The 17500-nt window shown below is 38.9% G+C and overlaps 1 protein-coding gene across 3 annotated transcripts in view; it reads right to left on the bottom strand.

Moving 5' to 3' along the window:
* The window catches only part of LOC135206077 (transcription factor Sp9-like), a 109428-nt gene extending 93359 nt beyond the window's left edge, over nt 1-16069 (bottom strand). The window contains exon 1 of one of the 3 annotated variants that reach the window (XM_064237280.1): nt 15785-16069. In XM_064237280.1, the coding sequence (XP_064093350.1) occupies nt 15785-15850 (66 nt within the window). In that variant the 5' untranslated portion in view covers nt 15851-16069. Of the gene's footprint in view, nt 1-13635; nt 14632-15784 lie in introns of those variants that run through there. The other 2 variants (XM_064237300.1, XM_064237289.1) reach the window with 2 other exon arrangements.
* Between the last annotated feature and the right edge of the window lie 1431 nt (nt 16070-17500).

Raw genomic sequence — 17500 nt, 5'->3', positions numbered from 1 at the left:
TAATAATTCTGTAAGTGGACATCTGGTGTGAGAGAGAGAGAGAGAGAGAGAGAGAGAGAGAGAGAGAGAGAGCCATAAGCGAAAACATTTGCTCTCACCAGATTAGGGTCACACTAAACAAGCTGGATTAAAGTCAGACATTGGGAACAATCTAGACAAGAGTTATAAGAGAAAACTGAACTGAGCTACATCAAGAACTAATCTGAATTATTCCAAATTATCTTTCATCATCCCCTGTTCAACTGGTGACAGAGGATTGATTAATCTTTGCGCAATGAAACCTTGTGAGAGAGCTCTCCTGAAACGTTCAAAGGGATAACTTAGCCAGCGAGTCGTTAGAGGGTGGGTGGTTTGCTTACATGCTGACAAAGGATCGAAATGGAGTCTGTCCACCGATAACTCAGAACCAATTTGTTCCGCAATAATTGAGTTGAATCCACAAGATATTTACCCCCGTCCCTCTTCATTGTAACAATTTTGTATTATTCATTTATTATTTAGGGGGCTTACTGTAATTCCCAATACACACATAAACAGCAGCTATTGCACATACAATTATTAATGTATAATGTATGTATTGTTCTATATATAATATATAGTATAATAATATTATATATTTAATTATAAATATATTATATATATACATATATTATAAATAAATGATATATATACATACACACACACACTACATACATATATATATATATATATATATATATATATATATATATATATAAATGTGTGTGTGTGTGTCCAATGCAACACTAACTAAACCATTTGACTCAATTTACTGCATTTCCGATCAGGCCCATTCAAGACGGTAAAGATGAAAATAATTTGGAGATAACAGAGAAACTTAAATAATGAATAGTATGTTAATAACAGAAAGAAGCGCCAGCCGATGGGAGGCGCCAATGAAAGAGAACTGTGAATTGGAAATCGAATCGTTCCTTGACTGAGGCCGTGAACAGGCAGGCAACAGAAGCCCGAATTGACGTGAAAGCAAACGTTCAGAAACTGTGAACGCGAGGCAGAAATGCAAAATTCGTTTAACTTCTGAACTCACATCAAGGCCTATCATTTCTATATAATGCCGACAAGGCCAGACATAATGCTCGCAATTCCTTGTTCTTATCAAAACTTGATAGGAGGAAAAACAAAGTTGATGAAGAAGTGAGACTCGATCATAACATAACGGCTCCAATGAGTGCATCCTCCCAGCTCTACTTCTTGCGGCTCCATAATGAATGCATTCCATATTGCCCACAAGATTTATATCAGTATTCAGAATCGGTGATTTAAGAAAATGGTATTTGAATACCTAATTATACATCATTATACTATTCCTAATCTTACTAATATTAAAATAAAAATAATAATAAGCAAAGGGAAATGTCTAACTTTCAAAAACTTTTCTGCGTTTCTCATGAAGCTACAATAAGGAAGAATGAGGAAACAAAGTCTTCCGACATTTTGGCCGAAACAGCGAGAAATCTATCAGAGCGGAGGAGGCGCGAGAGCTGCTGGAAGAAGGATGTGGCCGACGGGACTGTCTGGCGAGGGAGGTCCTCCTCCCCAGTGCCCCAATCATTCATTTCTGCCAAGGACAAATGAAACGAGGTAACGCGAGATGTTTCTCTTTGCACCGGACATCTGCTGCAGTGTTCAGCTTTGATCACACTCAGATTTCCGCCCATTTCTCAGAGCTGCCCAAAGATCGTGGGGATCCTCGGCGGACTGATTCCACGGAATTTCCAGCTACTCTGAGATTCTCATTTGGTGAACAATTTACATAACTTTTATCGACTCTATATTATTATCTGTTCTTTTTTTGTACAATTCATCAGTCTATTATATTTGACAATCATGTCTACTCTCCACAGGGAAATTCATGGGCATTTATATGCATTACGGAAAGTTTATACAACATTTTATATATATATATATATATATATATATATATATATATATATATATAAATAATATATACATACATATGCATACATACACACACACATATATATATATATATATATATATATATATATATATATATATATATATAATATATATATATATATATATTATATATATAATATATATATATATATATATATATATATATATATATATATATATATATATATATATATATATATATATAATATTATATGATATATATATATATATGGATGTCTCCTATACATTCTAGCAGTTGTGGTATCTCGATATCTTTATGTATTTATTCATTAGTCGCGTATAGTACATTAACAGTCGCGAAAAATGGTTCTCTAACTGCATCGGGCATTGCTTTATCGAAGGATCTTAATGAGTTTCTTCTTAATAGTGCACTCATATTTTTTCACAGAATTTAGTCCAGATTTATAGAATTTAGCCATAAATCCCTATTCCCTCTCTTCTCAAATATATAGCCTTTCTAGTCATCTGATATATCCAAATACAACCAGGGAGGAGATCGTTCGAGTTTGAAAACTTCATTGAGGAACTGTTGCTCCCCTGCGCATGTCTGGACGTCGTCTGTCCTCCGCCTTTTCTTGCCAGTTCTTCTGCCTCACAGACAAATCAAGCCCGTTTGAGTGATCTAACTACAAACTGAAATAATCAGCCTGAGAATACTACCTAATTACGAACGTTGTACAATATGGTATAGTTACCTCCGGCATCTCTATGCATACATACACATACATACACACACACGCACACACACACACACACACACATATATATATATACGTATATATATACTATATATATACACACACACATATATATATATAATATATATATATATATATATATATATATATATATATATATATGGGATATGGTAAATATCCGTATACTAGTACTTCAACTGGAGAGTTGCTTTAAGTAGATAAATATATGACGAGAAGACAACGACAGAAGCGCCGAGGAACAAAGGTAAGACCATTTTATTATTTCCGAACCAAAACTGCTCTTCATCCCGCCTGCTCCACCTCGTCGCTCATTAAAATATTTTACGGTGTTTGATATACATGAAATTCCCCAGTGGAGCCGTAAAAGTTCAGCAATAATATTACTAATAGACTAATAAAAGTTTAATAAAAATTATGGTGGGGGTCAGAAAGCCTTCCAGTCGGTAAATGTTAATTATATTACACTATAGACTTTTATAGCGTCCGCCAGGATTTTTTCCCTCCTCCTCCTCCTCCTCTCCTCTCTTCTTTCTCCGCCCGTGGCAAGGCAGCCAGCCGAGGAAGGCAAGGCGCACCAAGCCAAAGGCAATCCAGATAAAATGATGACGTCCTTCAGAGATCTCCTTCCTTCCCTTAGACACCTGCCAAAACTAAATCTGAAGCGAACGGTGCAGCATATTGATTGAGGCCACAGTAAGAGTCTGTTTTCATGGCACTTACGATGGGTAGCCATAGCCGATACTATCACTGAAGCCAATCGAGATTGGTGGAAGGGAGACTCACCGCTGAAGTTTTTATGTTTTCATTTGCTTCTATTTATCCAGTGAGTGTTTTATCGTTCATGTAATGTATTGTTACATTAGTTAACAAAATGATACAACAAGTAGTACTGATAGTATGACACAGCTGGATATTCCTCACGAGACTACAGTATTTAGAAAAAAAAGTACAAGAAGTTCCACTGAATTTCTGTTATTACGATGCTCTACCACTGACAACACACCAGCCGGTGAAAATCCAAATAGAAGCTTCCGTGATATCAGCTGCGGATATTTGCCGTCACCACCGATAAAACAAACGGACTAGCCTCGACATGATATTATTCATACATTTTGAGTAGTCACTTAGAAATACTTAACCCTTAAATGTCTGAAAGCACTCAGATTGAGAAGAATAAATATTAAGGCAAAGGATAAGTAGGCTGTCAATATTCACAGCAAGGTCTGAGAAGTGGGAAAGGCCTCAAAACAAGACTAACATGAATGGACATCCAAAAATAAAAAATTAAACAAACTGCCTATTACAAATATAAAAGCAACAAAGTCAATGCGTAACAAGTCACTCGAAGGAAACAGCTGACGACGTCGTCATCCAAGAGCAAGACATTTGCACAAAAGGCGTCCTGTCCTGTCCAGCCTTCACTGTGTGGAGTGACCAACGGCCACATCGTCCAACATCACCCAGTCTTCTTCTCTTCCCTCTTTCTCTTACTATTCTCGCATCCGCAAAGGAAAAGGAACGCGATTAACATTAAGAAAGACCGCTTATGCATCGGTCCTTCGCGAGCAACTCTCTCTCTCTCTTCCATCATATCATCAACTCCGTTGGGAGTATCACCCCCCACACCCTCGTCATTATTGATGTATAGCTGAATGTTGAATATGATAAATAACTGGAAACTGCAGCCCTCCTCCCTCCCCCCCCCCTCTCTCTCTCTCTCTCTCTCTCTCTCAAAATAGTGGCCATGCTCGAACTAAAACAGCGATAGGATGGCGAGAAATTCATTATATACACACATAAATAAATTAATATATATATATATATATATTATATATATATATATATATATATATATATATACTATATATGTATATCATATATATATATATATATATATATACTATATGTACTATATGATATATATATATATATATATATATATATATATATCATATATACATATAGATATATATATATATATATATATATATATATATATATATATATATATATATATATATGTATGTATGTATTCCTCATAATGCTGGTAATATTCTCAGACATGCAGATATATCATTTAATTGTTTTCCACATAGGGAAATGAAAAACGCAAATGGTGAAAGTGTGGTCTGCAGTTTCGTTCTCAAGTGGACATCTTGGAGAGGATAGACTTTTAATAAACGCTCTACGAAGAGGCCCACTGGAGAGCGAAACTGTTGAGCATTTTTAACCAATAACAGTTTTCATTTTCCTATGTGGAACAAAATTTAAAAATGCATATATGCAGAAATATGTACGGGTGTGTGCATGTGTTTGCATATATTATACATGTGGCGCATTCCTTACAATGAATGCCGTATTTCCTTATACCTTTCTTCGGTTAGAAAAGGCTAATCGTATGAATTGCGGAGAAAAAGAAAAAAACATAAAAAAACAACAACTCTTGGGCTTTTAACTTAAAATTCTAAGTCTCTATGCCTCTGTCACATAAATACTTAGTCGTGAAGAGAGAGAGAGAGAGAGATTTGTTGTATTACCATCCGTTCCAGTGCTTCATTTGCCCGGCTTATTGAAAAAGCCCTTCTTCGCCGCTAGAACGCCAATTCCGTACAAATGCCCCAACGATGACACTTAGAAATGATTTCCATCAATCTATTTGGATGAGCTTTTAAATGCGGAATGTTCCAAGAGACATCCGGGGAATGGATTTAATTCCTATTCCAGTCACAGCCAAGGAAGGCTTTTCTGTTCTAACGACGATCACGCGAAACACGGCATTGATGAAATATTCTGACAAATTCATGTCTACCATAGATGGCGTCCTTTAAGTCTAAACACAGGGAGCATGAGCTGATATCAAGAACTCCCTCCCACGGCCATTTTCCCAAACTGCAAGGACGCCGTTTTTTCTCTACCGAGGACGAAGAGTAAGACGACTTCGGCGGACGATGCCCGACGCTCCTTTGCAAATATCGAAGTCGACTGCTTCCTATTTTAGATTTATGGTGTCACAAAAATAACGCCGATCTCTTTAGTCATTTAGCTGCGATACGCATTCATACTTCATTATTGTAAATGTAAACTTATCCAATGTCGTTATCTTTTTTTCAAAAATACAATGAGGTGATGTTGAACTAAACTCAAGAGAGAGAGAGAGAGAGAGAGAGAGAGAGAGAGAGAGAGAGAGAGAGAGAGAGAGTTTGGAAATATGCTCTTTGTTCGCATCTGAGGGGTTAGATAAAATTTATTGTTATGGAATGGCTGATGGCAGATAAACAAGAGTGAAAGTTATAGTCACCATAATTAGGCAAAATACGTTCGACTCAAAACTATACACTCTGAATTCTCGGGACAGAAGAATTTCTGGTATTTTACCAATTATCGCAGTTACTTTTACTACCAATAATATTAAGTCATGATGACATTCCTATTGGCGACTCTCGCATTAATTGGTCACTTAAAATGGCGACGATTACCACCGAGTGCTCAGCTGCCAACGATGTCGGTCACTCTCAGATCTTGCCCCAAGCACGCAAGCACTCCCTTTGAACCTTTCTTCCAACACTTCATAAGCTGCTCAACTTCAATGCCGGTAACAGCACTCCAGACGCCTTTATGATTACAGAGAGAGAGAGAGAGAGAGAGAGAGAGAGAGAGAGAGAGTTACATAAACATATCATAAGTATTTTCCGTTACATTATGAACACGAAAGAATTTTTTTTTTTTATTGAAATTGTAGCCTCACATGAGGCGAAAGTTGATGCTGCTCAATTTGTTTCTTCCTGGTAAATGTGAAAATTTTAAGTAAAGTAACCTTCTGGATAAAAAGGATATTTAACCTTGAGAAATACTAAAGTTTGTATACGGGAATGAGATTGTTGTACGGCAAGAAAGCCATCATAGAGAGAGAGAGAGAGAGAGAGAGAGAGAGAGAGAGAAGGGAAGGGGGGGGAGGGGGGGGGAAGGGAAAAGAGGGGGATGGACCCGAGGGGGGGGGGGGGAGAGAGAGAGAGAGAGAGAGATGACAGCTTTTTTGTCGGATAGTGATTCCCGGTCTCAGAAATATTTAGCTTCGAGAGAACGCAGTCTACGAAAGAGATATGTTTCCCCAGAGGGGCAATTTTGTATCACACTTCCCCTTCGGAAGATTATTTTCAACAAGGGTAAATTGATCGCATCCTTCTGGAGTCCTGCGAGGCTCCATTCTCCGTGAACAAATGAACAACCACTGGGCGTCGTTCTCTACGGCAACATTAGGGACGCAGGTGTTTCCTAAGGCTCTCTGAAGCCCGAGCTGCATCAAAGGAAACGGAAAGGTGAAAGATTCATGGGGCTGAATCAGTCATTAAAGGATCCCAAAATGAACTCATCATCTTTCACAAATCATAAAATCAACAATGGAAAGGCCGGACTGTTCGCACTGAATACTGACTGTTAATTAAGCCTAATGAATGAGGACTCGTCTCTCAGACAATCAGATGTTCTGTCGCCTCATCTGGACAAGATTTGGAAGTCATTTAGTTCTACCGTCCGTCGATCGCCGCCGAAAGCGTGTGGTCCGATAGGACTTTTATTTGGAACTCATTCCCTGCCTGACTTGCTTACTTGTAAACATAAAACTCGTTCACGAGGAAATAAATAGTTATGGGAAACAGGATATGAGATATTAAAATTAATTTCTCCACTTATCACACGTGACAGCAGCTATATAATTTTTATCATTATTGCAATTTATGTTGATATTATTTGCTTAAAACTTATAGTCTAACTATCACGGGTTAGGTGTTCCGCTTGCCTGAAAATGTTACTTTGTTCCTCATCATCATGATGTATAATTCCAATATTATTATTATTATTATTATTATTATTATTATTATTATTATTAAAAACACTATGCCTTGACCGAAACACGGGGAAAATGTTTAAACAATAAACATTTCAATATATTCAGAAAATCGGAACAGGATTTTTCAGTTTAACAATTTCTAACCAGGTATTATTATTATTATTATTATTATTATTATTATTATTATTATTATTATTATTATTATTATTATTATTATTATTATTATATTTTTTTTGGGGGGGTTGCTGATGACATTACAAAAAGTTGCAAGTGGTACCTTTATTAAGGCAATGCGATGCAAACACGCCGGCCCCTTGGAATGGACGATAGGAATACAGAACAAACGAAAATGGAGATCCTCTTGAACAAAATGCGAGTATCGATTTTGGTGACGATATGCGTGGCGCTAATCTATTCGTCACATATGATGGAATTCCTTTCTCTCTCTCTCTCTTTTCCGTGTGAATAATTTATCACTGGATAAAAATAAAAGAAGTCCGAAAAGTGAGCGCCGTAAAAGTAGCACGGGCAACGGTGACCGTCTGAAGCGTGTTTACTACATTCATAGAACTACATCAATGGCAAAGATAAAGAAAAGAAAACCTCAGACATTTGGTAAACGAGGCCACACGAATACGTGCACAGACTCCAGCCATGGGCCGCTGAATCATCCTATTCTAAATGAAGGAAAAAAGAACTTGGGGTAGAGATGAAATTATTGACTACAAATAAATCCTCCTCCAGGGAGCGCGGGATGGCTTTCCCTTCCGATGAAGGAAATTTGGAGGCGCGACATAAGTTGGCGATCATCTAAATCCGATTTGCCTGCCTGGTGGGGTTCGTGATCCAAGTCTCTTATTGCCGGCGGTTGTAAGCCATATGCTATAAAGCATAATGCTGTTGTGTGGCTTGCTTATGGGGATTAATATCTCTTTCCATTAAAATGGAAACGGTTTCCGATTTTCTGTGATGCTACGAGGGGATTGCCAATCTCGAGAGTATTTATCTAATTTACTATGATCAAGGAATTATTATTATTATAATCAATATTATTATTATTATTATTATTATTATTACTATTATTATTATTATTATTATTCTCTATTTGTCTAAGATGAAGCACTCTGTTATCCTTAATTCTGTCTGAACGTCAAAGAATAAAAATAATCCTCTGCGTGTCGTATCATAACTAAAAATTGTGTTAAGTCAAAATGATATCTGGGACTTACCGAGTATTCTCAACAAATCTTAAAATGCGTATCATTTTTGTTTCCCCGTGCGTATTTGGTTAGAAACCAAAAAGGTTAATAAGGCCACATCATCTCTAAATCATGCCATACAGGTTTCTAAATCTAAGCAAACTTTATTTGTGCATACTTTGCCAAGGAAATAAATGTTCAATTAATGGTTTCCCATCAACTACACTGGAATTGTTGGCCTCAGTTTAATCAATGGACACACACCCGGTCAAAAATAAATTGCAAACTGAGATTAATATTTGTAAAGTTTCGCTCGCATTAGTCAGTCACCAGGACATTCAGAAATGCTTAGCTGGTTCGTGAAAGAGTAATATATTTTCAGTTATTACGGAAATGCCATCGGCAGTTTTCAGTCTCCGGTCTTTTTCTCCACTCCTCCATAACAGACACGCATGAAGTCGCCGAGATCATCATCTCTGAAGGGAAAGATAAATAATGCCGGTACTTCACGATCCTTGGTTTTTTCCGGACTTTGCAAAAATTGCTAAGATATAATATGTGCATCAAAGAGCCACCACAACAACTGAGCTCTAACACTTATCACTGCATAAAGGACTCATTTGACTTGCCATGCTTTAGGCTGAAATGAAAACTAGGAAAGTCGCTCGTTTTATCGAAAGGCCAGACGGCCTACACTAGATTTATTTTCCAAATTACGTTTCTCGTACTAAACATTTTGAAGAAATGTGGACACAAGTAAGGATCAATCGCAACTGACTGTTTGACAAGTGGGAAGAGTCTCATATTACTTTGACTTAAGCGAATCATGAAATTTTTTTTGGAATTTTGACATCTGTAGATCATTATCAAAAATCTCATTTTCAAAGTCCTGTTTTCTTTTTCTTATTTCTTTTCTTTGCTCATAGAATCGCTAAATACTGTATTTCAATGGAAACTTTCTTCAGTAAAAACATCAGTTTCACAAAGAATCCAAGCACAGTACCTGTAACCACTTAGTATGACATTCGTTAACACGTGCTACATTAAACTGATTCTTCTTTTGATATTGAAGTTGATATAACTCTTGTTTACGACGCTCAGCTGAATGACAAGGTCTTAGCAAAGCAGGGATTCAGTAACATTGAAAGCACCAAAGCAGGTCCATTCAAATTGTTTCATATTTATTTATTTGAGTAAAATCAAAATTTCGAAACAACAATAGCAGCCTTACTTTGCGCCGAATTTGCAGTACAACAACAACAATAATAATAATAATAATAATAATAATAATAATAATAATAATAATAATAATAATAATAATAATAATAATAAAAACATACCTTCCAATCAGGAACTTAAGATTATTCATATAGTACAAGTGATAATTTAAAACTAATCCTAATGGGCAATTTCCCAATAGGCTTATCAAAGCATATCTTATTTTCCGATATAAATTGCGGTGCTATTTCGTAAAACTGACTTGATACGAGGAGAAGCGATGATGCTGGTTCGTTTCAACCCTATACCTACATCTTAGTATTCATACTCGTCATTGAAGTATGAATAGAGCACTTCAAAGTCTTCCTTCGATATAATGTCCAAAATAAAAAGGGAGGCAACTGAAAGCAACGTTTCGGACTTTGCGCTGCTAACAACACAAATAAGTCCTATAAGACAACAACCCAACAAGAATAAGTAGTCAGCATATGAGTATGTCATTGTAGCAAGTTCCCTTTCTGTTTTCTACTCTTAAAAACCTTTTGCCTACGAAAACGAACAATAGAAAAGAGAGGAATAAACCGGAGTTTGAACACCGCAGCCTCCACGATTCTTTTATAACAAATGGAATTGCGGTTGATAATATCGAAAAGGAAGATAGCGGAAAAATTCGAAAAATGCGCAGTTAGATAACGCTTATATCATTTAATTGGTACAAGAGAACAGATTTGGCTTAGCGTATAATTTTAAGTCTTTTATACCGAACGAGCACGGGACCTTCCGTCTGGGAATTGGGTTGGCCCATCGCGACGCTATGCTCCACCGGCATCCCAGTTTAGCGCTTTCCCCAATGCAGCTGGTTTTGCATCCCCATGCAGCTGGTCTTGCACGCACGATTTGACGACCATATTCCGTTGACTAGGAAAGAATTGGTGCAAGAATTCCTAAAGGTGAAACTCGAAATAATTTGCGCCCACAATAACGTCATAACAGAGTAATGGCTCGCGTCACGAATATAACTCATTCACATAATCAGTTACTTTAGAATGACAATGAATGACATCGTCAATCTTTCTAATCCTCAAAATGACGATCACTGTTCAACAGAAAATGGCTTCTATTTGCATTCTGCTTACCGGACGGAATCGGCGATTCAGGATTGTCACTGGGATTCTAATTCTGATCTCAATGTCCTTATGTAGGTTGAAATGGACGTCACCACAAGTGACTCACACTATAACGGAACCTATTTCACGTATTTTCTGTAATTAGCTGCTGCCTCAATCATTGTTAAAAATCGCTTCATATGAATTTGGTCTCATTTTATTTACTTCTTCAAGAAATAGTAATGTTTAACCAAATTTATTTCAAAATAAGAATAATAATAAAATAATAATAATAATAATAATAATAATAATAATAATAATAATAATAATAATAATAATAATAATAATAATAATAATAATAATAATAATGCTGATGATGCCAACTTTTGGTGAAGAAAGCGAGAAAGAAGAAAATGTCCATATTTCTGATATGTAAATCGATAGGACCAAGTAAGAAGGAGCAGCAAAAGTTCTGGGTTTGGAGGCCTTCGTCGAACAGGACGACTGCCGACCGACCACATCTTGGACAGACGCTGATATTTCCAGATGAGAAAAACATCGCCTTTCTGGACTCTGGTCGCTTAAAAGATCATCAAACGCATAGCACTCATATCTGATAACGTCTCTTTTTTTTTTTTTTTTTCAAGTGCTACGCGCAGAACACATTAGTCCGAGTTGGGATCATTGTGAAGAACTGATGTTGATTTCGAGCCATCTGGTGATCATCATCATCAGGGGAACACTCGGGATCAATCATTAGCGTAACGCTGGGCCATTTAGCCTCAGCAACGGTAGTGTAGCAGTCTGCGCTACATAGATGTTGCGGTTATGATTATCCTCAAATGCGCCTGCCGGTGATGGACGAGGAATCCTATTTGTACTCTTCTAAAACAGAGGAAAGTGCCGAAGGTAATTCATATCTTCATGATTAAAATCCGCGTAGCTTTGTTGCTAACTCCACTACGCAATACTAACATGAGCAAATACATCTTAGGCCATTTCCGTTTGACAGTAGTCTTACATGCCAGCGCCGTAATTATTATTATTATTATTATTGCTGTTGTTGATGTTATTGTTGGTGTTGTTCCATTTCAAGAGCCATTTAATCATTCCTGAAAACGAAAATGAATTGTTGTGTGGTTGCAATATAATCAGCTTCCGGATAGCAATTTGGTTTAATTTGAAAGCAAATATATTACGTTATGAACACGAAATTGGCTATTTACAAAAGTTACAGTTTTTCAGGAATGAATCGTAACTTACGAAATTACAAACTAGAAAAAGGTCTTAATAGCGTATTAGCTAGAACCACTTTGAAACACCGACACTCGTTATCACTGAAGAAGATGGATATGACTCCAAATAAACTAACTCTGTCAATAAGAAGAAACGAGCAGCCTAGTCATAACAACGCCTTTTCAAAAGCATATCATTATTAATGTATAAAATCAATAGCCGATAAATTAACCCACGAGGAAGAATGTCTTCGAGCATAATACAAAAATAATGAAGTATGAATGTCAATCACTCCGTCAGTATTTACGTTCATTCTCTCATGACAACGACATCCGTCGTGTGGCAAGAGCTTTCCCGAGTTGTGTCTCGACTCCTCCTCAGCTGCCGAGTGAGAGGAGTCAAGTTTGAGAAAACAGTGTAATACTACATCACATCAGCACCTTATCAAAAATGTCGAATGAACGCGAGTTTTGATGATAGAGAATCATTGTAAATAAATAAACCTCAGTTCGAAAATTCATATAGTTCTGTTTAACACGCTGATTCCCTGAGCCATTTCCAGGTATCTCTTCATTATCTCCAGACATCGCAAATGAATCGAGGAACCCGCTGGCGGCAAAGCGGTGTTCCGCTCCTTCACCGGATCCGTCCGTCCGTCAACCCACGACGCTCACTCGCCGTCGTCATTTGAACGATCTTGTCAGACAAGACGCAAAAAGAAAACACGCACACGCCATTCCGATGGCTGAAGGAACGTCATATTTTCAACAATGATCTTTCTTCGTCAGTCTGGTTGCGCCGAAGTACAGGGATGAATCGCTAAGTGCGCTCGTTCCTTTGTCGGGATATTTTCGTATTCATAGTAAAGTCTCAAAAACACTAAAAGAGAAAAAAAGTAAAAGGTATTTCGGGACAGGAGTAAAAATAGTGATCATTTTATGAATTAAAAAAACGACTTGCGCTTTAAACATAAATAAAAAAAAAATTATGAATAAAGTTTTGAATGTCACTCAGTTTCGGGTAAGAAATAACTGGAGTTTTCATAACTCCATCGGACTCTTGTGATTCCAGCGTTTCTGTGAAAACCCCATTCAATCTAGACAAGTCAGCATGTGAGCGTTAATGCATAATACCTAAAAAGTGCACTTATTCTTATCATATCCCATAAATCATAAAATTTTTGTTTGAGAGAAATACCATAAGAAAAATCGTAAAAAGAAAGTGAAAAGAGAAACATTCTACAACTAATATTAAAATGTCACAAAGGGGGCGTCAAAAATGAAAGAAAAAAAAAAAAAACAAAGTAAAAGCTGAAAAGGTCCAAAACCTACCAGGGACTTTCTGTCCATCCTGAGATGCAAATAATGTGAAGTAGAAAATATCACGAAGTATATCACTGGCAAGGTGCTTGAGAAAGGCCACAAACGGCTTGTTGTATGGAGTTGTATGAGTTGGGATGCGGTGTCCTATCGAAATCCCCACCGCGCTCTGGGTGGATTTGACAATAATTCTGTCCTGGGGAGCAATTCCGGTGCAAACAAACACAATTCACAACGAAGATCCTGCCAATATATTGGAATTGTTTGCATTTACAAGCAACCCATTTCATATTAAATTCATCATCATGATATTATTTTAGTTCACTATACACTGCATTTCTTTTGAACATCATTCGCTTTTCTCATTTGAATTCGCATGAATATCATACATCCTCACCGTGAATTCTTTTGCACGAAAAGAAAATATCTGTATTGTGAAACTCAAATTTCTTCATTCCAAAGGAAACTTTTTCTGAGCATGGAATAAAGTTTGAATGGTTTAATCTTTCAAAATCAGTTGAGAAAATCCAGGTAATAGGTTCCGCCGCCCATGAGTCGCTTAAGCAGACGAGAGAAGATACAGACTCAAGTCCTCTTGTGACGGAGGACGTGGCCAGCAGGATATCGGGAGGGAGGCCGCGTGCCTCGATGATCTCTTTGCTCAGTGAGTAAGGCCCACGAGAGAGAAGGAGACAGAAGATTTTGTGTGGTCGAGAGTGGCACTGCTATCTATACTCGTGTCAGCTGCTGGCGTAGGCGCGCGCCCCACACCACATCATGAGTCTTAACTTCATCGCCACCTCTCGTTCTTTCTCTCTCTCTCTCTCTCTCTCTCTCTCTCTCTCTCTCTCTCTCTATATACCACACACACACACACACACACACACCACCACCAACCACAACGACCTATATCACCACCACAAGGCGACTGTGACACTGAGCAAGGGCCAACGCCATCGAAGGCAGGATCATCTGCAGCCTGCACACGCAACAACTGCTGCTGCCCTCCACCACCACCACCACCACTGCCTCCACCTCCACCTCCTCCACCATCGTCATTCCTTCTCCACCTCTCCTCCTCCTCCTCCTCCTCCTCCTATCCCCTCTTCCTATCACTCTCACCAGAAACGCCCGCCGCCGCCCGCTAGCAACTTCAACTCAACGCCGACGATAGAACGCCGCCGTTGATTGGAGACGGCGATTGCCGCTACCACAAGTTCACGTCGGCTGCCGCTACGTCATTGCGCTCGGATTAAGACCCGCTGCTTCTGTCTCTGCTCCTCTTCTCCATCTCACACGACGGACCTGGGAATTTCGACGGCCTTCCGCAGTGACAAAACACTCTTCGGAGGTTTGGCGAGAGCGTTGGTACAAATGAATAGATGGGCGCGGTAGGTACAGTTCAAGATCTTAGACAGGGAGGGATGCGAGGCGCCCGAGAGAGAAATCGGAAAACTTGCGGTCTACAATAAAGGAAGTTCTCCGGAGACGCGGGTATGGCAAGAGAATCGCGCATTTGACTGTCAAGCAAAAGGAATGAATTGCCAGCGGTTACGGCGACGGCAACGGCAAAATGCGATAAGGATGACAAGCAGTGGAAAGGAAGCACACCTTAGTCGCACTCGTCCATCCGCCGAACAACTAAGCGCCCACACCCTCGCTCGGACCATTTGAAATTCCCTCCTCCTCCGTAACTCTAATTGCAATTTGGGTGCCAAGGTAGTTATTTGGGCGGCAGCATATTCCCCCTCTTTTCCTATCACCACCTCCGTCTCCTCTTAAGCTTGTGGTGGGGTGGGTGGCGAAGGCTGGAAAAGGGGAGGGGGAAATCCCTTCATATTGAAGGGGGAAGACTGACCCCAGGTGGAGCTCTGGGTTTCTGCTGCCGCTGTCCGCAGCCACACGAATCACTCGACGAAATGTATAAAGAACGAACGGGCGCCAAGGGGACTTCAGCAAAGAAAATGACAAGAAAAAACCAAAATAGAAATAGTTGAGGGCGGCCCTATTAACTAACGTTCGAGAGAACACAGACAGCGGCCATACCGAGGCGTCTGTCTCCACGGACACGACGACATAAATCATCGGCGGCTGAGCTTCGTCATGCGTTGGAAAAAGTGTTACCTTAAAGAACATCTATGATGCGTTCTGTCATACTTACGAGGCCTCCTTTCTCCGAAGTGTAAATGTCCGCCCGATTGGCAATATTGAGATCGGTCAGCATCATTGATGCGGGAGAGGGTCAAGCAAATCACCAATCGTAAGATTAGGTCACAAGGGGGTCACAATATGACTGGAGAGGTCACTCTAATGATAGTCCACTGTGCCGTGATTACAGTGGTTACAGGTCTGATTACCAGGTAGACCAAACAATCACCATACTTAGGGCCAAACAACTACCTCACGACAGACCAAGTACTCAACTTATACTGATCTCGTACAAGTTATCACTCAGCAAGCTGATGGAACCCACATGGGCGGTGCCTCTATCATAAGCCCCGCCCCCGTGCTATCAGTGCGTCGCTGGCCTCCCTCCCGCCCTGGATGGCGAGTGCCAATTGGGGCCACCTGGCCACCCGGCTTTCTCAACGCCCCACCCACCGAATCAACAGCTCCGCCTACCACGCCCACCCACCCGGTCCACTGCCATCTACCGGTCGCTTCTTACACCAGCAGCTTCTTTACAACTGCAGAAATGCCAGGACCGCGGTTTGGACGTGAAAATAAGGGGGTAGCTTGCTTCTATGACGGGAGTACGTATTAAATAATGGTAGTCACTTGTTGGATCCGTCCTGTGGCCTTTCATTATGCATATTTGAACAAGCACTTGGCCTGACTAACACCAAGAGCGGGCGTTAATTGCTGATACAAACACGTGTGGGATGACGGAGTCGCTGTAGAGAGGTGCCGCCCTTCACTAACCAAAAGCCAATTTGAGTTAAGTGAAACCAAGCATCAGAGAAACGCCTTTTCTTCTTCTCGCTCGTCCTGCTCTCGGATGCTCTCGCTCTCTTCCTGTGGCACAGCAGCTCCGCAAGGAAGGACCGAGGACTGATGACGAAGGAGAGCAGAAGAAGAATGGTTGGTTGGCCTCTTCCTCTTGGTCCTTTCTCGTCTCTCCCTCTTCTCATAGACGTCACAGATTCAGCCTGCCTTCGTGCGGTCGTCATTTGTGTCCAGCCTTATTTTTCTCCAAGTGCCACTGTCCTCAGAGGAAGCTCCAAGCCTCCACGAACCTTAAGAAAAACTGGCACCCGTTTACCCATGCTACTGAGTTTTAAGCTTTTAGTATAAATAAACACAGACACACAGACACACACACGCACACACACACACACACACACACACACACCACACACATATATATATATATATATATATATATATATATATATATATATATAATATATATATATATATGCATACATATATGGAGAGAGAAGAGAGAGAGAGAGAAACCATGTGTGTCAGATATTACAAGAAGCTTGCTGATAAGACAACCCTATGAACAAATCTCTTAATTAAAAGTCACACTTGACATTTCACTTTTGTATGTCTAGGATACGTTTCCCTGTGCAGTGGCTATTAACTGTTTTTAGTATAAAACAATTGATAGCCTATTCTGTCCCTTCATCTAGTAAAAAAGCATATATATGGCATTCGCGGTACACATACAGATAGGAATATATATATATAATAATATATATATATATATATATTATATATATATATATATATATATATATATATGTAATGTATAGTATATATATATATAATATATCTATATATTATATTAATTTTTGTTAATTTGGAAAGTATATTATAATTTAAATATTTAAATATAAATATATATATATATTTGTATATAAATATACAT

Source organism: Macrobrachium nipponense, chromosome 11 (assembly GCF_015104395.2).
Source record: "Macrobrachium nipponense isolate FS-2020 chromosome 11, ASM1510439v2, whole genome shotgun sequence".
NCBI classification, from domain to species: Eukaryota; Metazoa; Arthropoda; class Malacostraca; order Decapoda; family Palaemonidae; genus Macrobrachium; species Macrobrachium nipponense.
This window is presented reverse-complemented; position numbering and strand designations above follow the sequence as displayed.